The sequence below is a fragment of the Suricata suricatta genome, chromosome 2, assembly GCF_006229205.1.
Source record: "Suricata suricatta isolate VVHF042 chromosome 2, meerkat_22Aug2017_6uvM2_HiC, whole genome shotgun sequence".
Lineage (NCBI taxonomy): Eukaryota > Metazoa > Chordata > Mammalia > Carnivora > Herpestidae > Suricata > Suricata suricatta.
In genome coordinates, this window is record NC_043701.1 from 90,296,253 (window position 1) to 90,320,946 (window position 24,694).

The 24,694-nt window shown below is 34.0% G+C and overlaps 1 protein-coding gene across 1 annotated transcript in view; it reads right to left on the bottom strand.

Moving 5' to 3' along the window:
- Positions 1 to 2,628: 2,628 nt before the first annotated feature.
- The window catches only part of AGMO (alkylglycerol monooxygenase), a 318,725-nt gene continuing 296,659 nt past the window's right edge, over positions 2,629 to 24,694 (bottom strand). Inside the window, exon 14 of the mRNA XM_029919039.1 lies at positions 2,629 to 4,045. Within this exon, the coding sequence (XP_029774899.1) occupies positions 3,971 to 4,045 (75 nt within the window). The 3' untranslated portion in view covers positions 2,629 to 3,970. The remainder of the gene's footprint in view (positions 4,046 to 24,694) is intronic.

Consider the following 24,694-nt stretch of genomic DNA (forward strand, 5'->3'; position numbering starts at 1 on the left):
GCTGCTCTCTTAAATGACATTACACTGTGATGTGTATCGTATCTTACAGAACTCCACTCTGTGCTTCTGTTGCAAATTCCATACTGAAAAGTACAGTACCAGTAAAATAAAATTTAAGAACCTCTAATAAACAATAATCCAAGCTGCTAAAGTTAAACACAGCAAGGGTTCATATGCTTTGGTGACTAACTCAATTTCAGATCCAGAAACACTGATCCACATATTGCTGAATATCATGGCCCTGAGATGATTAGATTAAGTTTAACAAAAATAATTAGAAAGAACAAGATGAAAGGGGAAATAAATGATACAACAAATAGAGCTAAAGTAATGGGCAGTTTCATCAAATAAAATCAAGTACAGGAAGGCACTCCTTTTAGGCATTTGGCAACTCTATAAATAAACTTATAGCCTTATTACTCTTAGAGTGATTAGAAGTTCTGCAGTCATCCACCTAGTCACTGAACCAATCCTATAACTAAGCCTCTTATCCTCCGAACTTTACTTTGTACTCTGGAGTATCAAATTGAATAAGAGCTACAGTGAACTTAAAATCCTGGGTCTACACTTCTAAGATTTGCCTTGGATATCTGACATCACAGAAAGGAAAAACATCATGGACTTCACTGTCAGACTTGAGAGTTTTTAAATTTGGCAGGGGCACCAATTATGTGTCATAGGCCAGAGCAAGTTTGTAAACTTCTGTCAGCCTCACAATTTTTTTTCTGTAAAATGGTATTAACATGCCTAAGTCTCAGGATTTTAGAGACTATATGAAACAATTCTAATTGAGTTCTACTCAACAAACAAATGTGGCTTCCCTCTCTCTATCTTTCCTTTTCATGGTAGATTACCAAATCTGTGAATCTTCATAAGTATTTGCCAAGTCGGTTTACATCTCCCCATTAGAAGTGGCAAGTAATTGATGAGTACTATTTTTAGTGCTTTTCCCCTTGAGAGAATGAGAGAGAGGTAAAGGGCTTCCAGTCAAGAGTAAGCATAACTTACATGGTATCACTCAAGATTCATTCACAGCATTTATAGTACTTATATGATCTGTCATCATGTATTAGTACTCAGCCAGAGAAAACTGGGCTGGAAAATTAGCAAGGTTAAAGGTGAAGAATAAAGTGCCCCAGTTAACACACTCAGGCCCTGGGAACACTACTTATCTGGAAAATCTGTAGCTTGAAAACATTTGCATTTATAAAAAAAAGCGCATTTATAATGATGGTGAGGATAGTTAAGAGAGAAATGAGAGAGTGGATAAATTTGCATTTACTTCAAGAGTTTTCCCATGAAAGTATCTTTTATCATTTCTGAATCTTTATTTCCATTTTTAGGTCGCTCCTACAAATTCACGTATATTCAAGCATATATATATATATATATATATATATATGTATGTATTTACACATGATCCATGGGGAAAAAAACTATTCAGATACACCGAGACCTTACTTAAAGATTTGTGAAACCTCTCTTTCCTTTGCCATTCCATGAGGATGTAACCTATGTATTGAAGTCTTTAGGATATAAAGCACGAATAATCAGAATTTTTATGTGATAAATATAGCAATTTCAAGCCAGCAGAGGGCTCCCTGCTTTGACATGATCCTACATACGCAAAGTCCAGCAGGAACTGCTGTTAAGGAACCAAGGCAGGGTTGAATGTTTGTTATGGGCTTAAAGTATTTGCTCTAACTGTGTTACATTAAGCAGTTTAAAAAGATGAATGAAGCAAAGCCAAGTCTCTGCTTCTGACGCTAGAGATATAATTTGTTAATGGCTTCATCATGCAAAATTTAATCTTCCTCTGGTTTACCAGTTTGAAAACCAAATGTGCTTCAATTTTGCATGATGAGTCCACACAGACACCTGCTGTCTGATTCTTCTAATAGTTCTACATTTTTCTCTGTTCACAGTTTAAATAACACATTTTAAAGATGAGATTAACCAACTGATTAGTGTCTTAAACCTGGAAATGAATAGTAGTTCCAGTTCATGTGAAGGGAGACATTCTAAGACTCCCAGCGGATGCCTGAAACTGCAAATAGTAGCCAGTCCTATATAGACACTATGTTTTGTCTTATATGTACATACCCATGATAATGCTGAATTTATAAATTAGGTACAGTAAGAGATTAACAGCAATAACAGTAAAATAGAGCAATTATAACAATATACTATGACAAAAGTTATGTGAATATGGTCTCCCTTTCAAAATATCTTACTGGACTGTACTCACCCTTCTCCTTCTTGTGATGATGTGAGAAGATAAAATGCCTACCTAATGGATGAAGACAGGCAAGTGACGTAGGCATTGTGATGCAGCATTAGGCTACTATGGACCTTCTGATAGTACCTCAGAAGGAGGATCTCGGCCTCCAGTTGACTGCAGGTAACTGAATCCGTGCAAAGTGAAACTTAAGGTAAGGGTGGCCTGTTGTACTTAAATCATAAGTTTAAATCAAAGAAATACTGAAAGAAGGGAAGGAAAAAATTCCAACCCTTCAATTCACCCTCTCCAGCCATTTTGAACTTTATCCTGCCAATTCCTGGCAGTTCCTAGCTAATGAAACACTTGGCAGATTTCTACAATCCCAGTGAATAATGTACACACAACACTTAGGAAACACTTATTTAGAAATGTTTATTAACATTATTGTGACTCTTTAAAATACAGGTATTCCTCACTTTTCAAAGTTTTGCCTTAATGAAACCACTTCACTTTTACAAAAGACCTAAGTATTGGGTACTAAGTATATTAGTACCCATTTTCCGTAACCTTTAAGAAACATGAAGACATTTTTCCCTTCTATGAAAAAGGATGAAAAGCAAAAATAACACTTGGCGGTTTTTTGATTTTTTAATTTTTTGCAGTGAGCAGTTACAGAGGCTGCACACACCTCAAGCAGCAAGAGCCACAGGGTCAAGCTCCTTCCCAGGGAATGACACTCAGCATCTTAGCATCAGGCTGCCGGAGGTTTGAACTGTGTCTCTGGGCATGTGTGCTTTATTCTGATTTCTGTTGTTCATCCATTAGCAAGATGTGTCTTAACATATCAGAAAAACCTATGAGAGATTTTCTGGGGGGTCTGGGAATGCTCAAAAAATTTTCCATATAAATTAATGGTAATTGCTTCTTCACTTTATACCATTTTGGCTGATGAAAGATTTCACAAGAAGGCTGTACTTTCAGATGGCAAGGGAAACCCCAAACACTGAATTACAGGTTGCTGAAACTACAGGTTTTAAAAACACCTGACTTTTTTTGGTAAAAGTGACCATTTCTTTCAGTTAGTGAAAATAAGTACTAATGGAGGTCTTTCAAACCACGTAAAAGCAAAGCATCACACAAGCTTTCAAACAACAGAGGATACCTGACTGCAGACCCTTGAAATTGCCGAAACAAACTGACCAAACGTATTAGGCATATGCGCTGATCTGTTGAATAAACAAATTGTGACAAATTCTATTCATTTTCATTTCCATGATGTCTTTTTCTGAAATGTGGCTGCTTAGGTTATGTGGTTTTCAAAGGTAAATAGAGCCTTCGGCAGACAACTAATGTAACACATTTTTTATGACAACAGATACTTATCAAAGCACAATTTTAGCATACAGCAAAGGAAAAGTTGTCCAAACATGCAAGTGAAAAACTTCATCCTTTTAAGTTTTCTCCCTTCCTTTTCTTACACTCTTTGACTTAGATGCTACAAGTGAATATAATATGACTGTATTTGAAATCACTTGCTTTCCACCCTAGCAATAAAGGAAAGAATTGCAGCAGACTTTAATTTTAATAGAAAATAACAGATACGGAAAGCAAGCAAAAGTTGATAAGCATATTTACCTTTCATTAAAGAAATGGTTCACATAATCATTATAGAAGATAAGTATATTACCACAAGCCATAATATACTGTGGCTGTGGACTACTGATTAAAACAAGAGAATTGAGTACAAACTTATTTCCAAGGGCCGGAGGCAAATTGTTTCATGCTTCTGAATCCCCAGAAAGCAATGCAGATGGAAAAAAAAATCTGAAGAAATAAAACACAAAGAGGAAAAACAATTAAGAGTGAATCCATATTTTTGTTCAAGTGAGCTAAAAATATCTTTGTAGGGGAAGATGAACATAAACATTTTAGACAGTTTAATTAATCAGATAGAATCTGGCAGTTGTTTACTGATAGCATTTAGCCAACCCAACTTAAAACGCATTACATTGGAGAAAGGGGCAGGAGTAAAACATTTTTTTTTGTGGCTTTTATTTTTTATACTCCCAAATCTGGGTCATTTCTAGGGATGGGACTATGAAACTTAAATACTGAATGAAACAGAACTTTCTTCTGGCCTCTGGGCATTCTGCATGTGAAATGTACTATGTGAAATGATCTCATTGTTTATACAGTTTAAGAAGCATTTGGAAAAGGAGAAATAAAAACATTATAAAGAATCATTCCTCTCTGGGGCAATGGGATCTAACATGTTATGAACTTCATCCAACATGAATTAAGTGTTGAACATCACTGCTGATTTACCTTCTCAGTCTGTTGATCTTATCAGGTATGAGAAACTGTACTGAAAAATTCTCTTTAAAATTGATGACATAACTAAGTCATAATACACAGCCATCAGAGTTCATTGCGTCTACTTCTCTGCCTTCAAGTGACATCACACATTCCCAATAAATCACCCCGAATTAGCCAAAAATATCTTGATTCTGATGATCCTAGCAAGAAGGATTATGTAGTCATTTTCAGTAAGCATTCATGGTTGCAGAATTTTTTTTATTATGCATACTCCAAATGCCATAATGCCAAAACACACATCTCTTCTCTTGATGTAACCTCCAAGCACGAGTCAGGGGGTTTCTACCATTGGAGTTCTCCTAAGCTAACCTTTCCCTCCACATTTACCTATGCACTAAAATTAAGCTACAGGATTGCTTTCATAGTCTCCATTTTAGGTGTTATTTGTATCATGATAAAAAAGAGTAATGCCTGAACAAATCCGTTTATGCAAGAGTCTCTCCATATTTTTTTTTAATTTTGCAAAGCTTCTCTCAAAACTACTAAAATATGACCAGTTCTTCTCCCCAGGAGGACTACTTTTCCTGAAAGATCCACAAAAATATACAAAGGAGCACAATTAAATAATATGATGGAGGTATGGGGAAAATTCTGGGGTGATGGAATGAGGAGAAGCCAAGGCCGTCAACTGAAGCCAGCCATCAATTCAAAGAAAATAGCTTGAACTGTGGTTATTTTGCTGTGAAAGTCTGGATATGAAAACAACAACAACAACAACAACAACAACAACAACAACACCTTCCAGAACAATGATATGAGATTTCACAGGTAGGTTGTTCTGTTTCCTATGAACCTTATGGTTCTTTCTAGGAAACCATTATCCTTCACATTAGCCAGTCTGTAGTCTTCTTCAAATACATGCATTTCTTTCAGCCTATAATATGCACATTATAAAAAATATATATCAAAAATAAAATCTACAGTTATGTTGAAGCCAAAGTCAAGAATAATATTAAAATTATGGAGTTGCTTCAGAAATCAAACATAATATGTTTAAAGGCTGGTTTTGATTTTGTTTCTTTTGACTGTAATTCAAGAAAAATGACCTCAGGGGATTTCTAGAGATGGTGCTAAGAAAAATAATACCAAGGTGAGGAGTATTTATGAAAGCCCTTTGTGCAGTGAATTGAATTAGTCTATGAAGATGGGTAATGTTGACAGAGGACTAGCTGCAAAGAGAACTTTCAAATGGGACAGAGATGAAAAATGCATAATAGCAGTAAAAACAATTTAATTCAGATGCATAACATTCATTGAGCAACTAATAGATACCTTGTGTTGTGCAAGGTACTAGAACCTGAAATATATTTGGCAAGAGAGTTTTTACTGGTTTTTCAGGGTGCCTGGGAAGCTCAGTCGGTTGAGCTTCCTACTCTTGATTTCCACTCATGTCATGATCTCAAGGTTGTGAGATTGAGCCCCGCATCAGGGCTGAGTGTAGAGACTGTTTAAAATTTTCTCTCTCCCTCTGCCTCTCTCACTTTCTTGCATTAAAAAAAAAAGTTTTTATTGGTTTTGAATTTAGTTTTTCAAGCCACAAGGATTCCGTGGGTGAAGGCTAGGGAGAATGAAACCTCTAAACTACATGTAAAATTTTGCTAATAAGTCATGATTCTCCTCTTCTCTACTCCTCGCCCACTAGACTATATTTTCATTTGAGTTCTTAGAAATAGTAAGAACTTCTGATATAACGAGAGAATAAAAAAATCGCAATTCAGATCATGCCTTTTGGTTAATCTACAGCTTCCCAACTAACTCTTTCTGCTTTTGAAACTGTGAATCAAGTTCTATTTCCTTAATGACCCATCCTTAACTAAAACACAAGGATCTTATCTTTTCCAATTATCTAAAATACTTTCAGCTTTTTAAGAACAATGTGATATTGGACAATTTGTAGTTTTATTTTTTCTGCGGGGGGGATTTGGGCCCCTATTTCTTATCTCTTCAAAACACGGGGTGCAAAACTGATGATGCACAGAAATCCAATTCAGATTCAATATTAATGTGCAGTGAGACCCTTGCTTAGGCTAGCCATTGTCCTAGATGCCTTATTAGATTATGATGTTCATCACAGACTTTGCCAGATTGTACCCAATTTGCTCATCAGGCAATGTGAACTTAGAATTTATGCAGTTTAACAAGAAATCACAAAACTACTAGGTATCAGAGCTGGGATATGTGTGTTTTGTTTACATAGTATCTTTCGGAAAATCTAACTACACATCCTAGGAAGTCAGTGCAGTGTACATCAGTAGTGAATCTGTTCCTCTTTTTTTTGTAGTGATCTGCAATTACCTAATGATTTTTGAGTCAGTAACTGCTAGTTTTTGGACACTTTTTATAATTAATATTTTAAGCATAAATTACAGTTTTTATATATAATGAAAATCAGATTGACACAGAATCATAAAAATTAATACAATGAATATGTCCTTCTCAAAATATGCATGGCCCTGAAACATTCAATGCATTAGAAAATGGTTAAGTAGGAAAAAATAGATTTGCTCTATATTTTTGTATGTGTATGTATATTATATATATATATATATATGTATATATGTATATATCCTAAATATATATTTCACATATAATTTAAAACTGGGAAATTATTTAATATGGACTCAGTAAATTGGAGTCATGCCATTTTAATTTTCTCCTGTCCAAACATTCTCTTCATTTTTGTATCAAGCTGTCCATTTTGGTTCTCCAGGGTTGATTAGATTAAAGGTGTCATTTGAAATAATTGTTAATTAACATAGTTCCCTATCAAGTATTTGTTTAAGGAAGTCAGGAGAATTACTACGTAGGCTAGTGTTAGGATATATGGCACGCAAAGTGGGTTTTTTGCAACATACTTCTCCAATCATAGATCTGATGTTTCTGGATATGTACAAACTCAATGAACACTTATTTTTATCCAACTCCCAAGATTTTAACAGCTGGATTCAAAATATGAAACAGAGGAAGTTCACTCCTGGTGTCAAGCCCTCCTTGAGCTAACACATCATTAGTGGCCCTTGTCTTCAGGCTATTTCCTTGACTTCCCAGGGCCCTAGACTCTGATGCCTGAACTTTGGCCTGTACAGATGCTCTCCACGTTTCCTCCACCCTTTCCAAAAAAGTGCATCAATTGACAGGTGGCTAATCTGAACCACTAACCCATACTAAAACACCAGTGGGAATGGATGAGTTATTCTATGTCCCTCCACGTTATGTCTGTGTTTTAAGAGGCCTTATTAAAAATGACTCTACCTATGAGCAAATCAGGCATCGGTCTTAAAGGAGACAGAATAGTATCAGAAGAGTACTTGTGTGTCAGCGACATCTCTTCAAACTGCTATCCCACAAATTACACAGCTAGTGAATTGTTCTTTTTTTTATAATATAATTTATTGTCAAATTGGCTTACACACAATACCTAGTGCAAATCCCAACAAGTGGATTGTTCTTACACCTGTGTACATATCTGTTTCTGTTGCTTTGAATACACCTACCAAATGTATTAATAGATGACCTGAGGGGCAAATAAAATATCTTAGGTCATGGGATATTTCTGTTAGAACTAGCCAGCAACACCCCACACTTCTCAAGACATTTAACCTTCAGATAAGTTTGCAAAAAAAATTAAAGTTTTAAAGTACTTGAAAAATTAACCACAAGAGAAAGAAAATCTCTGCGGTAGCTGAAATTCGTTTTGATTCTCAAACTTGTAGTTATTGTTACAAATAACTGAAACAGAATATGCTGATTGAGAGATAACATCTCATTTAATTTTATGCTCATTCACAGTGGTGATGTAATTATGTATACTAAATCATTAAAAAGTTGCATGAACAAGTTAGAAAATCTGTCATTTTGTAAATAATGGGTAAAGTTGCCAGATAAATTCTACCTTGACAAGGAATAAATTTGAAATCATTTTTCAAGTAATTAAAAAAATATATTACTCTTTATTTCACTGTGTACATTTTTTGTGCACAACTTTTGTCTTGATTTTCTAAAATTCTTCTGGGTGGATATACCTATGATTTATTTCTAACAAATCATATCTTGCCTCTATATGGAAGAATATATTTTTACCAACAAATTATTTCTCTGACATTGATGAGGATCACAAAATAACAATTCACTGACTATTTATTCACAACTATGAAAATGAAAACAGCAACAATTTGTTTTGAGAGCAACACATTAAACATACAGAAGGTTGTATTAAATTATTTGGAGAAAATAGAACCAATTCTTTGTTAAATATACTTTTTAACATAATATTTTATTTTTTTTAGAGAGGACCATTGACTGCTGTACAGATAAACAGATAAGAAATAAACAGATAAGAAACAGAGTTCATACAGAATTGCTTAAAACTCTATATCCTATCAATGCAAGAGACAAATAAATACAAACAACAGTAGGCCAGAAATTGGAGCCAAATAGACAAAGTCCTTCTGAAATGAAAACATCAGAAAGATATTAGATAATGATACATTTTTCTTTCTTAGAAATTTTAAGCATACAGTTTGACAAATGCCAACTCCAAAGAAACTGGGAATTACTGATGTAACTTCCAGTACATTCTATATATGACTAAAATATTAAGAGTCAGACACAAACAAGAGGTTTAAGAGAAATAATTTCCAGACACTGCAACTACTACTTGGAAGTCTTGTGTTCTCTCTCTAACCCTACTCAATTCATATACAATTACCACTATTGTTAATATGTGCTCTTATCAGATTTACTACTATCAAGATTTAAATCAAACATTATTTTTGCATTAGTTTTTAAATATATATTAAAATTCTTAACTGAAGGAAAAACAATAGAAAAGAAAGTTTACATGCATGCACGTGATAACAATGCCTTATTTAAAAAGAATATATATGTTCTTCCATCATTACATATATTCTGATATAAATTTTCAAACAAGATAATATATTAAACATACCATGATCATGTTTATTAACAGAAAAAAACATTAGAACAAGTTTTAAGTAACTCAGCTGAATTCTGAAACCTTAAAAATCAGGTATTTTACTACTCAATGAGGGTAAAGGACTCTAATAATTTTAGTGACAACAAAGTGCTAAGTTAATTTAGATAACAAATACAGAACTTTCATTTGTAACCATTTCTTCAGCTCCCCAGAGATGATTTTCTTCTGTTGTGTATCATAGTATATTCACTATTCTAAAATTCGAAACAGCTCAAGAAAGTGTATATCCTTTTCAACAATACCCTTGTGGAATATCTGTTGTTCATGTACACCACATCTGAGCTATCATCATACCATGTGACGGCCATAAACATCAATAAGCACATGAGAGATCTCTTGGGCTCTCCAAGATCTACCTACAATTCAGAGAATATACTTGGAAGACAGTTGTCATGAATTAGCTACTGTGCACGCAAACCCATCTGGTCAAAATTTTATAAACTGTAATTAGCATAAAGTGAAAATAGATGCTACATTTCTCAAAAACATCTGTGGATTTTCATCTTTGAATTCAAAATTATGAATAAAGTGTCTTCATAGATACAGAACTTTAAAATTGTGCAACATTACCAACCCTTGTTCTGAGAGTGTAACCATCCCGTAAGAGAGATTTGAAAATTGCCTTTGATTACTTACTACATTCTTACTCTTCCTCATACACAATGATACATCTTCAATTTATGTTGATTTCCTGGAAAATTTCTAAATATTTTAATATACATACTCTAGATATCAAGGCTTCATTCTCAGGTTTTTTTCTAGGTTAGTATTTTTTTTCTTTTTCCACCCTGAGGTTTTTCAAAAGGACAGGTCAAAGGAAATGCCAAACTTACCACAATTAAAGCATGGAGAAAAATTAAAGAGACAAGCAAAGTTGTTTATATGATTTATATTCATAAAATGGTCAGAACATGTGCTTTGTCAAAACTGAAGCCTGACTTTATATTTTTCTAATCATCAAAATTCTTAATGGAGAAGGGCAGAACTTTTCTATGACTTGTTATTTTGAAATGCAGGATAAAAAGCAATATGGCAATGTGGAGAGAAAACAAAGTTACAATAAGGCCAAATTAATAAAGGACCAAATATCAATTGTGAGAATGAATGTTAAACACTGACAACTCTTGGAAAAATAACTTAACAAAGGCGTACATTATAAAAAAGCATCTGTTTACACTTATAATCTTCCTCTTGTACTTACTATGGAGTCTCACACTCTTTACTTTTTTAGGTGTGAGAATGAAAAAGATCAGGGCAGTGAAAAATTCTAAGGATAGTCTATTTTAGTTTGTATGAAGTTCAGAATAAAACAAGAGTAGGAAAAATAAGTCACTCGAAGAACATTACCTAGTTTGACCTGAGACAGTTTTATATATTAAAATTAGTGACAGGCAAAATGACCTGATCCTGGGGCACCTGGGTGGCTCAGTTGCTTAAGTGTCTGACTCTTGATTTTGGCTCAGGTCATGATCTCACAGCTCATGGGTTTAAAGCCCCGTGCCAGGCTCCATGCTGACAGCTTAGAGCCTGCTTGGGATTCTCTCTCTCTCTCTCTCTCTCTCTCAAAAATAAATAAATAAACTTTTAAAAAGCTTAAAAATAGTCTGATTCCTTGTCCTGAAAGCTATTACTGTCCTTTAAAAAAATCCAAGATAGTTTATGGAATTTAAAAATTCATTCATTTTTTTAAACTTCACATTTCTGCAAATAATTTCTGGCTACAACTAAAATGACATTTCGTTTAATTTTCCTGAGTACGCCTAACATTGGCACAAAACTGTTTGCTTCATATCCAGTATGTTTTGAAACTGAAGAATTTTTAAATAAAATGCTGCTGGATTAATCATGGCCCTTAAGCATCCTACCAGAACTCTCTGTAATGAGGAAACATGACACTTAATCTGAAATTCAAAGTTCTACACCTTTCTAATTCCCTTTTATTTCTGACTACTGAAATCTAAAGCACTTACATTCTAAAATCAAAACTGTGTTTTAACAAAAATTATCAAGACAGCCATTCAAGCCTAGTTCACCAAAACAAGGGGCAGCTCGTTTGCCAAATAATAACCAGTATTTATCTTGTGAGTTTCCAACCTAGTTTACCTATCACTTGACCTTGCCAAATAATCTCATCACAACGGCAGGTTGGTTTTCGGTGTAGTGTGCATAACCCAGGCCAGCTCCTGGCAGCTCTCTGACATCAACCAGAGCCTAGGTCTTCTCACATGGATGACAAATTTTAATACTTGATGTACAAAAATTTATAGTTGAAAGACCATATGCTTACAAACGCAAAATTCCATTCAACACTGCTAGTCCAGGACTTCCAGTGTGCTGTTAAAAAACATTCTTGGACTTGCCTACTACCTGGAAACAAAGGAATTCTCTTAACAAATGAGTTTATTTTTAGGGAAAAAAAATGCCATGTTTACAGAAACAATAGTGATGTCTGGTTTTGAGAACACAACAGTATATCTTGGAAGGATGTGTTTTGAAAAGGTCTTTTTGCATTGTTTTTGCTTGTGTCAAAGGGATGATTAGAGCCCCAGTAAACGGGAACCTCCCAGAGAAGGCCAAATAGAAGGCCAACGGCCCACATGTGGCTTGCAGCTTGGGGGATTTCTCTCCAAGTTCTGCCAAGGATGGGACTGCCCAAATCGTTTCTCGCATAAGTCCTAAGTCATAAACTGCATCCTACTAGGCCAGCCATGCCAGAACTGGACCCAAGGGCATACGGAGACCTGGCTGATGGGAAACAATGACTGCTTCCTAAGGAAGCCACAGCTGCCTTCCTGAGAGACGCCCCAGATGCCTGAATTTTCCCTTACTTTCCATTTCTGACTACCTGTTCTGGCAACAGTTCCAACAAAGAGGGTTACAGGCAGCAGGCACGCAGCTGTTTTCAATATTGCTTGGCAATGTAGGTTCTGATTACATAAACACTACAAACATTCAAAGAGCATATTTTCTAGCTTTTAAGCTATAAAAAAAAAAAGTGTGAGCCTATACCAACACCTTAGATCTCCTCTGCTCCAAATAATGATAATGCTGACCAGGATGATAACTACAATGATGAAAATGATGATGATAATCACAGCTTTGCTTATGAAAACAAAGATTATTAAAGGAAACACAATACCTTGAACTTTTGGAAAAAAGTTCAAATTATACAGAGAATTGGAAAGATGCGAAATTTCCACATTTCACGGGCAAGAATATGTATTTTTTTTCCTTTAGGAAACAATGAGGTCAAAATGTGTAATTGATTCACTTGATGTGTTAGTTTTCCTGCAAGCCCGGAAAAAAACAATCATCTGTTGCATCGTCCGTTTGCATTATAGCACGTTTTTCTTTTCATTCACATATATTCAAAAATATTATTCTAAACTCTTAATATACCAGTTGAACTTTGAACAACATAGTTTGGAACTGCACTCAGCCACTTAAGTGCAATCTTTTTTCCATAAACACTGTAAATATTTGTTTCTTCCTTGTGATTTGCTTAATTACACTTTCTTTTCCATAAGTTCCTTTATTGTAAGAATATGGTGTATAATACATATCATATACAACATATGTCTTAACCAACTGTTATGTTATCAGCAAGGCTTCTGGTTAACTACACTATTAGTGGTTAAGATTTTGGAGAATCAAAAGTTATACGTAGATTTTCAACTGCATAGGTAGTTGGTGCTTCTAACTTCCACATTATTCAATGGTTAATTATATGTAAAACATACAAGAAAATATATTAATAAAATATTGCATACGGTCTCCTGTTTACATTAAGATCGGGTTCAGAACCTAACCAAACTGGAAGAACTCTGGAAAAAAAATAAGGATTGGGTTGTCCCAATTCAACACAAAGTATTTTGCCTCCAGAGGTTACTTAGAATTTCAGTTTCTGCCTGTACAAAATAAGGATAATAAGCTTCCTAAGTTTTACAAGTTTATGCTAAATATTGACTTTCTTATGTTCTATAAAGATATAGGATAGACTATTAAAGTGTACTATTTTTCTTGCTAAAAAGATCCAATAAACATAAAGGTGACAACAGAGTGATAGATTAGTGAATTATACGTAGAGTTTGAAACGTGAGAGTTTTCAACAATGCCAGTACTTTCATATGAATGGTCATAAGTTAAAAAGATACTTTTAAAACTGTGGATATATAATCATTTTGGGAAAATATAATTATCTTACAAAGTAGAATAAGAATTTCATGGGTAAGCACAATTGTAGATAGATCATTGAAGTATTTCTGTTTTGTACCTCATCTGATAAAACATGGAGTTCAATATTCTTGATAAGTTTTTATAATGACAACTTTTCCAAATATTTCAATGTCTTAAAATAATTTTAATTTTAATTCCTTTTCATGGCACAAAAATATAGACTAAATAATAGTTTCTAATGATCCTCCATCCCATTTCCATTACCAAAATGCTATTTTGATCCTTCATATTTAATTAAAATTCCTACTCATATATACATTTTTAAATATTTATTTATATTTGAGGAGAGAAAAAGACAGAGTCCATGTGCACATGCACAAGTGGGGGAGGGGCAGAGAGAGATGGAGATAGAATCCCAAGCAGGCTCTAGGGTCTGAGCTGTCAGCATAGAGCCTGACGCAGGGCTTGAGCCCACAAGCTGTGACATCATGACTTGAGCCAAAGTCAAATGCTCAACTGACTGAGCCACCCAGGTGCCCAATTTTCTACTCATATATAAAACTATGTTAAAAATAATTGTTTTACACAATTGTTTAATAATATACAGATATTATTCCAGGGGGTGCCACAATATAATGGAAGTAATCTTCCATGAAAATTCTACAATAACTAGACATAATTCTTTAGTAGTAGTATTTCTTAAAATATTCCCTGACAAATGAAAAAATATATTAAGCAAAGCTGAGTCAAGACAATTCTAAGTGGAACTAAGCTGATGGCATAATATGTTTTTTTTTTTTTTTTACTAAGATTGACAATATAATGTAAAGGAAGGGGCTAAATTTAAAGGACATAATGGAGGAAGAATAGTAAAATGCCAGCAAGAATTATTGTTCTATATCTTTGCTTTATTGTCAAGCATCTTGCTAGACAATCAAAACACTTAAGAAGTCTTCAGAATTTTCAGTATAGATTCAACGTAGTAAAATCTAGTATCTTAAAGTCACAACTACTAAAATAATAAACTTACAAAATAAAACCCATATTATTCTATTCATTATTTATTTAGAGCTGGATATAGCACACATAAGAAAAAAGAGCATGGCACCTACTTCAAAGGCAAACACATGCACCAAAACTGTATTGAATCAGTCCCCATTAGTTTGTATTCATTATAGAAATACATATCACACTCTGTTTCATGTCAGGCTGTCCACTGCTGACAGACCTCACTGGTAAGCAATATAGCCCCTGAATTCACTCGTAGATCTACACAGTTTTGTGTGTGTGTGTGTGTGTGTGTGTGTGTGTGTGTGTGTGTGTGAAATATCTATTAAGGACTAGTATTTCTGTATGTATCTTATTTCTACGTCTTCAGGTAAAATTATCTTCACAATGTTGTGGTTAAATATAAATAAGTGTTAGGAACGCCTAGAGCTAGACAGCTCAGTCCGTTAAGTGTCCGAGTTTGGCTCAGGTCATGATCTCACAGTCCATGAGTTCAAGCCCCACATTGGGCCCTGTGCTGACAGCTCAGAGCCTGGAGCCTGCTTCAGATTCTGTGTCTCCCTCTCTCTCTGCCCCTCCTCCACTTAAACCCTCTCTCTCTCTCTCTCTCTCTCTCTCTCTCTCTTTCTGTCTCTCTCAAAAGTGAATAAATATTTAAAAAATTTAATAAATGTTTTACTAAAATGAGGTCAATCACAGAGATATGTTAAATTTTCCACTGCTTAGCTTATTTGTAAAATAAATGTTTGCCATGGCTACCTTATGAGATTCTTATATGAATAAGAGATAAATCATCTTCATTCAGCAGACAGAATATTTCTGAAAGTACTCATAACTCAGTGTTTTGTGTTGTATGTTTAAATACAAAATAAGTGGCTTTCAATTATAATTCCATCTTGAGGAAGTTATTTAGGGCTGCTATACCTCAGTATATTTATCTGAGAAACATGGATTATCTTACAAGGTAGTTGAAATAATTAAATGAAAGAATGGATCTAAAAACTTGGGGTTCCATATATGCAAGTACTCAACAAATATCAGTAGTTTAAGCTGATGCCATTTTGTTATTATTGTCACTACTGAAATTAGGTCAATTTATACAGCCATGTTCTATAAAATTTATTATGAAAATATTATAGTTCTACCCCCTATTTCATTTAGCCTTTAAACTTTTCAATTATTATTTGTGTATTATAAGCCCCATAAAAAAGAATATTTTTAAAGAAGGATGAAATGAAACAAGTATAAATAGAAATTCTAATTTTTACTTTTTCATCTCAATGTAACCTCATCTATCACTTTTGAAAATCCCAATCATGGGATAAAGAAGTATTTAAAATTCGAAACCAGTGTCCTGGAAAAAAAAACTGGTTGAGAACCTTGAAACCTGATTTCCTGTCCTGTCTGTCATGAAATGGTCAAATACTTTATGCTCTATGGATGTCAGCTCCATTTTCTGTCCAATGAGAGTAGAAATGGAAAATCTCTAAGGTCTATTCCATTCCATTACCTGAAAAAAATTAACAGAATTGGCCAACACAATAAATATTATAATGATAAAAAGTTCTGAGGATAACTCCTAGAAATAATTAAATTTTTAACAAAAAGCATACATAAGAAATATTTCTTCAACATGCCCTAATTACTAGCACCAAACTGTAACTCATAAAACAGAGGGGATGACAAGGGAAAAGCCTTAAAAATATCAGTTTTCTAGAGAATAAACTGATGGTTCCAGAAGGAAGGAGCAAAGTAGGCGAAGGGGAGTGGGAGAAACAGGCTTCCAGTTATAGAGTGAGTAAGTCATGAGGATAAGAGGCACAGAATAGGGACTACAGTGAGTGACACTGTAACAGTGTTGTATGGTGACAGATGGGAGGTACACTCGTGGGGAGCACAGCACAGAGATGTTGAACCACTATGTTGGAACATCGTGTGTTGACTCTACTCAAATACAAATAAAATAAAATAGCCACTCCCCCCCAAAATGATTTTCCTCACATGTGAAATATGTGTAAATCCTGGCAAAGGATAGCAGAGACGGATCCCAAAACATCCACTTCTAGAAATCAAAGTCTCTGATCATCACCTTGGACATAATCTGGTCTCCCAGCACTCTGATACATGCAAGTTTTAAAGTTAAGACACATTAGGTTCATCTTTGAAAAATAACTTAGTGGACATCATCAAAAGGATACAGAGAAATAGCATCAGTGATTCTTACAAAACTTTGCAGAAGCATCAGTAAAAGAAAACAAGTCATGGACGATTTTGGTAGTTATTAGTAAATCATGATGGATTTTAAGAACTAAAGAAATTTCAGAGGTAAAATACTTGGCCTGTTTTCATTTATAGTTGAAGAAATACAACTATGTTTCAGTAAGGCTGGGGTTGGGGGAAGAAATACAACTTGGCCATTAATATATTGTCTAGGTCAAGTTATAAAGCAAAAACTTCAAAACTGTTAGTTTTTTTCTAGTCCATAACTCATTGTTGATTATTTCTCTCTTCATTGAGAGAAAGAAGACAGAGGGAAGATCTTTAAAAATAATTATTACATGATAAAAATTATGGGTGAAACTTATAACCAATATCAAATACTGAGTAAGGGAAAGATTACACTTTAGCACAGTATGAGTTTTCAGAAAACATCTTTGCATCTATAAGTGTGTTTATGATTATGTCAAAGATATATTTTATGGATTCTGGGGAAATGTGTTAATAATTCTCATAAATAAGTAAGGGCAAGTAAAACCTCCCTGGTTAGCTTCTGAGGTTAGCACATACCTTAGAAGTTGTCCAGAGTTAAAATTACCCTAGGAAATCCCTTAAATAACCCCTATAGTATAATACACATGGTTTTGTGTATACAAACCCTTAATGATAATTCTTTCACAAACTCACATTTGAGAATTATTTTGCCAGACTGAAGAAATTAACAAAGGAAAGTCTCTAGGTAGATGTCTGATAATTTAAACCAATCTTTCCTTTTGATTAAATGCCAAAACTTAGTGAAGAAAGAAAGAAAGAGGAAAAGAAAGAAAAGAAAAGGAAAGGAAGGAAGGAAGGAAGGAAGGAAGGAAGAGTGAGATGATGATGATAAGCTCTAAATTGTTTCTGGTTATTTGTAAGTTTACCTCCTTAAATTAAAAAAAATATTTTTTTTGAGAGAGAGAGAGAGAGAGAGAGAGAGAGAGAGAGAGAGAGAGAGAGAGAGCATGTGCGCACAAGTGGGGGAGAGGTAGAGAGAGAGGGAGACACAGAATCTGAAGCAGGCTCCAGGCTCTGAGCTGTCAGCACAGAGCCCGACGCCAAGCTGAAACTCATGGACTACGGGATCATGACCTGAGCTGAAGGTGGACACTTAACTGACTAAGCCACCCAGGTGCCCCTTACCATTTTTAATTTTTAATGTTGAGCCTCTATTACTCTAGTGCGTGTTAAATGGATGTGTTTGCATTTGTGAGGGTCAAACAAGACAGTGGAATGTATCTCAGAGTTAGCAAGAAATTCTAAATTCTAAAAGCAGCTTAAAAGTACATATGTTAGTGTCACTCCACTTTACATTAATATACAGGACAATATTTAGTTTGGTTTCTCTGACATCATAATTTTGCTTGAAAATGATGTTTTAACTGCCCTCAACTTTTCATGTCCATTGCTATTTCTAACTATATCTTTGACAGCAATGATCCTATAACAACCTCAAAGGCTCCAGTTTTACTTCAAACTTCCAAATGAATAAATCCAGTATAAATTCTGTCACAACAAATGAGATATATCAAGTACTACATCTTTCTAAGTAAACTCTATTTAGATCTCAACACTGCTTCTTTTCTTGATCTAATTATGATCCTCTGTAATGAACTAGTTCACCAGAGTTTGTAGTACTGGGATTCCTTTTGTTATGAAGTAGACGTTACACATAGACACTTGATAAAATCCTAGGATATGATGACAGTTGTGACCTTGAAAATTTCATCAGGATGAATATTGGCTAAACTGCTTTGTAATCAAGTGAATTTTCCCATGCTCTACCAGAAGAGAGCACACATATTTAGAAATAGAATTTTTATTTCTTTTGCTTTTTGTTCCTCATTTTCTCTTGCTTTCCTTTTTTTCTTTGCTGTGGTGAAGTGAGTTACAAGCTCCCACAAGACCTGAAGACTCCACACAGCTTGGGTTGTGGGCCGGATTTCTCCCACATGAGTTTGGTGGCCGGGTCAGTCAGGATGATATTAGTATATTTAATTTTCAAAACACACACACAGTGGAACAGATGTGTTTTATAGGGACTAAAAAATGAAGTTCAGAAGTGAGGGGGTCTGGGTAATGTTCTGGTACAATATGGTTAGAGATCAGTGTATGAAACTACTTCCTGCTGATAATCATAACTTGTCTCCGTGAAAACCAGTTTACAATATTTGTGTATAACACTACGGAGACTATCAAAGCTACCAGGATTTGAAACAGTGCAGCAGGAGTTCCAGAACTTTATGTAAATTAGCCCCATAACGTGGAACACATTAACTTGAGGGTTGCAGGAATTTGGACCTCAGAATGCCTAGGATGTGAGTTTAATTGAAATGCAGTATTATGACAATCAGTTTTTCTCTGGAGACCAAATTTTTTAAGGTGCATGCAAATGTATAATTGAGCATTGACATATTACCTCATAGTGATACATTTTAAACAACCTATATCTGCTTCAAAATATTTATTTCACTGAAATACCACTGGATATTTAAAGACTCCTCCTTTAGAGTCCAGCCATCTGAATTAAGGAACAGTATGCTGAGGTGAGCCAGTCCTCCCTCAGATGGGGCCAGGCCTCAAAGGCACACACACACACAAAGCACTTCTTCTGGAAAATATGTTTCTGGGTTTTCAACATAAATCAGGGTCAACACATAATACGATCATACACTAGTATATTTAAAAGCTGGAAAACAGCCTAACTAGGACGGCGATGCTTCCAGCAAGCCCTCAGGCCAAACAGCAATCAGAGAGAGAATTTATGGCTTTGTGATCAAACTCCATCTCTGTGCAAGTCCATGAAGGGCTTGCCTGCTCTCCTGAGGAAATTTTAACAGGGAGTTAGAAAGCATAGTTTCTCCATGATGACTTACAGGCTTTCTTTTTTTCTTTCTCTTTTTTCTTTCCCTTTCTCTCTCCTTTTTAACTGTAGCCACAAATGGATATACTTGTGAATAATTCTTAATTTCATAAGCTTTGACATTCACACCATAAATTATACAGTCATGGTGAAAGAATAAGCCACATCTTCTGAGTGGTGTTCTCTAGGCGTCTCTTCTAAAATAATGAGATTAAACAATAATAAATACTCTTAATAGTAAAAGAGTTACAATATAAAAAATGGTCAAATTGCATATTGAATTTGGAGTATGTCAGATAAAATCAAGTATATTATTGTTTTGGTCATTTAAAAAATTTTTTTTAATGTTTTTAATTTATTTTTGAGAGAGAGAGAGAGACAGCGCAAGCAGGGGAGGGTCAGAGAGAGAGGGAGACACAGAATATGAAGCAGACTCCAGGCTCTGAGCTGTCAGCACAGAGCCCAACGCGGGGCTCGAACCCACTAACCATGAGATCATGAACTGAGCCGAGGCCGGACACTTAACCAACTGAGCCACCCAGGCGCCCCTGGTCATTTTTTATATAAAATATAAAGTGTAAAACTAAGAATTGCCTATTACATCACAGAGTTGGAAACGTAGGTATCAACAGATCAGCACATATTCACTGAGCATACATTATACTTGCAGATATGTGTAAGAACAAAGTGATAAAAAATAATATAATAATATACATAGAAGACAGAATATAATACAAAAGGGTTGGTGCTTCCCGTGTGCGTGCACACACACACACACACACACACACACACACACACACATTTTAAAAAATCCTGAGGGAGAATTTAACATATGCAGCAAATGGAAAATCTATATCACAAAATTAAGAGGTAATGGAGGAACTGAAAAAACAGTATAAAGTGAGAATTTTTTTAAAAAAATGTTAAAGAATTTAAAAAAAATTAGAAATAATAAGGAACAGCAAAGGAATAAAAACGCATAAATGTAAACATAAACCAAATAAAGATATCTTAAAACAAATACAGGTATTGACATTAAAAATCTAATGAAGCTGATGAAAAATGATTATACACAGAAGAAAATAAAATTAGGAAACTGGAGGATGGAAATGCCATACAGAGAATTATAGAAACAAAATATGAAAAAGAGTTGGTGACATGGAAATCTATCCTGTCTAACTGGAGTTGACTGAGGAAGAGGAAATGAAAAGAATGGTGGAGAGGTGACAACAAAGGTAGTAGTGGGTGATAATATTTCAGGCGAGGAAGGACATAAGAAGCCATTGTGTCCCTCAACTGAGAAACCACAGTGAAGCCCAAGAAAAGTAAAAAGAAACAAAGAAACAAACTATACATATTTTAGTGAAACTGCAAAAGACTAATGACAAGGACAAAAATCTTAAGGGAAACCAGAAACAAAGATATAGTAGGTTAAGAGGAAAAATATAAATATATCAGACTTTTGGCCAAACAGTAAAGAAATATCTTCAAATCATACCAAATCTCCAAATATTAGCTGTCAATCAATAGCCCTATGCCTGCTAACCTGTCACTTTATATTGAAGGTAAAGTGAAATCATTTTAAGATAAAGAAAAATGTTTACTAATCATAAACTGTTATTAGAAAATCCCAGAAAAAAGTATACCTTATACTTCAGAAAAAAATCAAATTAAAGCAAGCAGGCAATATGGGAGGCAATCTTAAAAAGGGGAAAAGAAAGACCAGCAAGGCAAAGCATACTTTGGAAAAGCAAGTGAATATTGACTTATTACAATAAATTGAAAAATATTCATCAATAACAAACAAGAGGTTAAAAACTAGTTAGAATTAAATGCTAGTGAACGATAACGCTGGAGGTAGAAGGTAAGATTCAAAGTGTTATTAAATCAACAATTATAACGTAAGACTAATACTAAAAGAACTGAAATATATAATACCCAAGATAGTGAAACAAATGTTTGTAAAACACAAACACACACATCACAGTCAATGTGGTACACAGTGTAGGGAAGAGCAGAGGATGAAAGAAGCACAGCGAATACATGACAAATTGAAACTGATGAACTGTTAAGAATGTCAGAAATCACAAAATGCGTATGTAGATTTTACTTGCCGATAAAAGAGTCTCAGAATGGATTTAGAATTTTAATCCACTCATTATGTTTATCACGTGTGCATATATAGTCACATTTGCTGATACAGATAGATTCAAAGAAAAAAGTAGCATGCTATATATGAAGTCAATTAAGTAGAATATTAAGAGTAGTGATATCTGGTATAGTAAATTTTAAGGGAAAATGTTTTAAAGATAAGCATTATAAGTTAGTATAACAAAATGAACAAAATGATAAAAATATGTAGCAGCACTGATTCTGGATGTGCCAAATAAATGAATCTTAAAACACAAAAAATAAAAATGATAGAATTAAAAAAAGAAGTACAGAAAGGCAAAAATATAGCTAGACATTTTAATATCTCTTTTAAAAATAAACAGATTTTTAAGTGAAATTTTAGTAAGAAGATTAAGCATGACTAATATAAATAAATAAAAATACAATGATATAAAGACCACAATTTATGATAAAAAATGAATAAAAATAGAACGAATTAATAAACACACTATTTGGGGTATAAATAACATACTGATAAATAATCTGCCAGTTGACATAATATATAAGGTGAATTATCATATACAATTAAATGACAATAAAAATCCTGCATATCAATTTTGTGGAATGAATCTAAAATCATATAAAGAAATTAACAGACTTAAATCTATCAAAAATAATATATGGTTGATATATTTAGCCAATTAAATACTATAAGGTACACAAAAATAGGTAAAAGCTGAATTAAAAATGAATTATAGCTATATTCCAATGTGGATCAATCTAAAAAACAGAATTGAGTGATAATACAACAGCATGGCATTATTTAAGTATTATTTTTAAAAGCAGCAAATCCTAGCATCTATTGTTTAAAGTTACAAGTAAATGGAAATATATTACATCACACAGAGGAATGATAAAAATTAATACTATAGTGACTATTGTGTATATGCATCTTATGCATTATTTCTTTAGAAGTTTTGTGTTTCAGTTCTTTATTAGTCTGTACAGCAATTACATTAGACAGGAAAAGAGAGGAGTTAAGTGTGGTGTGCTTTAAATGTTCATATGCAAATATATTTGTTTTAAAAACCTGAGTAGAAATACGCTGAATAACCAAAGCAATCTTGAGAAAAAAGAACAAGTTGGAGGCATCACACTTTCTGATTTTAAACTACATTATGAAGTATACTAATCAAACCAGTATGGTACTGACCTAAAAAGAGACATAGAAATCAATAAAACAGAAAATCCCATAAACAAACCCACATCTACATTGCCAATTAATTAATGACAAAGAAGCCAATAATATACCATGAAAAAAAATAGTCTCTCCAATAAGTGTCCATATACTAAAGAATGGAACTGGATCAGTATCTTATACTATCCATTTGAATCAACTCAAAATATTCTAAAGATTTAAACCTAAGAATTGAGACCATAAAACTCTTAAAAGAGAACAGGAAGAAAACCCTTTGACTTTAGTCTTGGCAAGGCATTTTGAATTTGACAAAATATGCAAAAATAAATCATATTCAAAATACAACTCATATGACTCAGTAGCAAAAAGACAAAAACAAAAGCAAAATATATATGGTCTGAGAACCTGAACTGATATTTTTCAAAGAAGACATAAAAATGCCCAAAGGTTACATGGGAAGTCAATATCACTCATCATCAGGAATGCAAATTAAAACCATAATGACATGTCACCTTACAGCTGTTAGCATGTCTATTAACAAAAAGATGAGAGCAAATGCCCAGTGAGGATGTGTAGGAAAGGGACCCTCATGCATGATTGGTGGGGACATAATCTGGTACAGTCGCTACACAAAACAGCATGGAGGGTCTGCCCAATTAAAAACAGAACTATCCTACGATCCCATAATCCTATTTCTGGATGTATGTCCTAAGTAAACGAGATCATTGTCTCTAAGAAATATATAATGGCCAATGTATGAAAACAACCTCTCTGTTGACAGATGAATGAATAAGAAAATTTATAGAGTAGAATATTATTCAGCCTTAACAAGGAAATCCTGTCATTTGTAAAAACATGGATGCCCACGGAAGGCATTATGGTAGGGAAATAAGTCATAGAGAAAAAGAGAAACATTGCATGGTCCCACTTAGAATCAGGATCTTAAGTAAGTAAGTAAGTAAGTAAGTAAATAAATAAATCATATGCGTAGAAAGAGAGAGTAGAAAAAGTCAGTGACTTGAAGGGCTAGGGGAATCAAGAGAAACTGTCAAAAGGGTACAAACTTTCAGTCTTAAGAAGAAAAGTTGTGAGGAACTAATGTATAAGTGCTAACAGTAGTTATGTACTATATAACACTATACTTTATAAATATATAGTTGAAATATAGTCGGCAACACTGTACTGTATAACTAAAATTTGCTAAGCGTAGAGCTTATTATTCTAACCAAAAGAAGAAGCAGGAGGAGGAGTAAGGGGAGGAGGAGAAAAAGTAATGGAAGTGTTAACTTAACAGGGTAATCCTTCACAATGTATATGTATTCAAGACATTAGGCTGCATACTTTATTTGACATTTTTGCTCAATTATATCTCAATAAAGTTGAAAAAATAAATTACAAAAACATGAAGTCTGATTAAATTCGGTTAGTGTTAAATTATGGTTTAAAAATTTCTTTATTTTTCTGCTTTTGAAAAAATTGTACCGTAAAAAT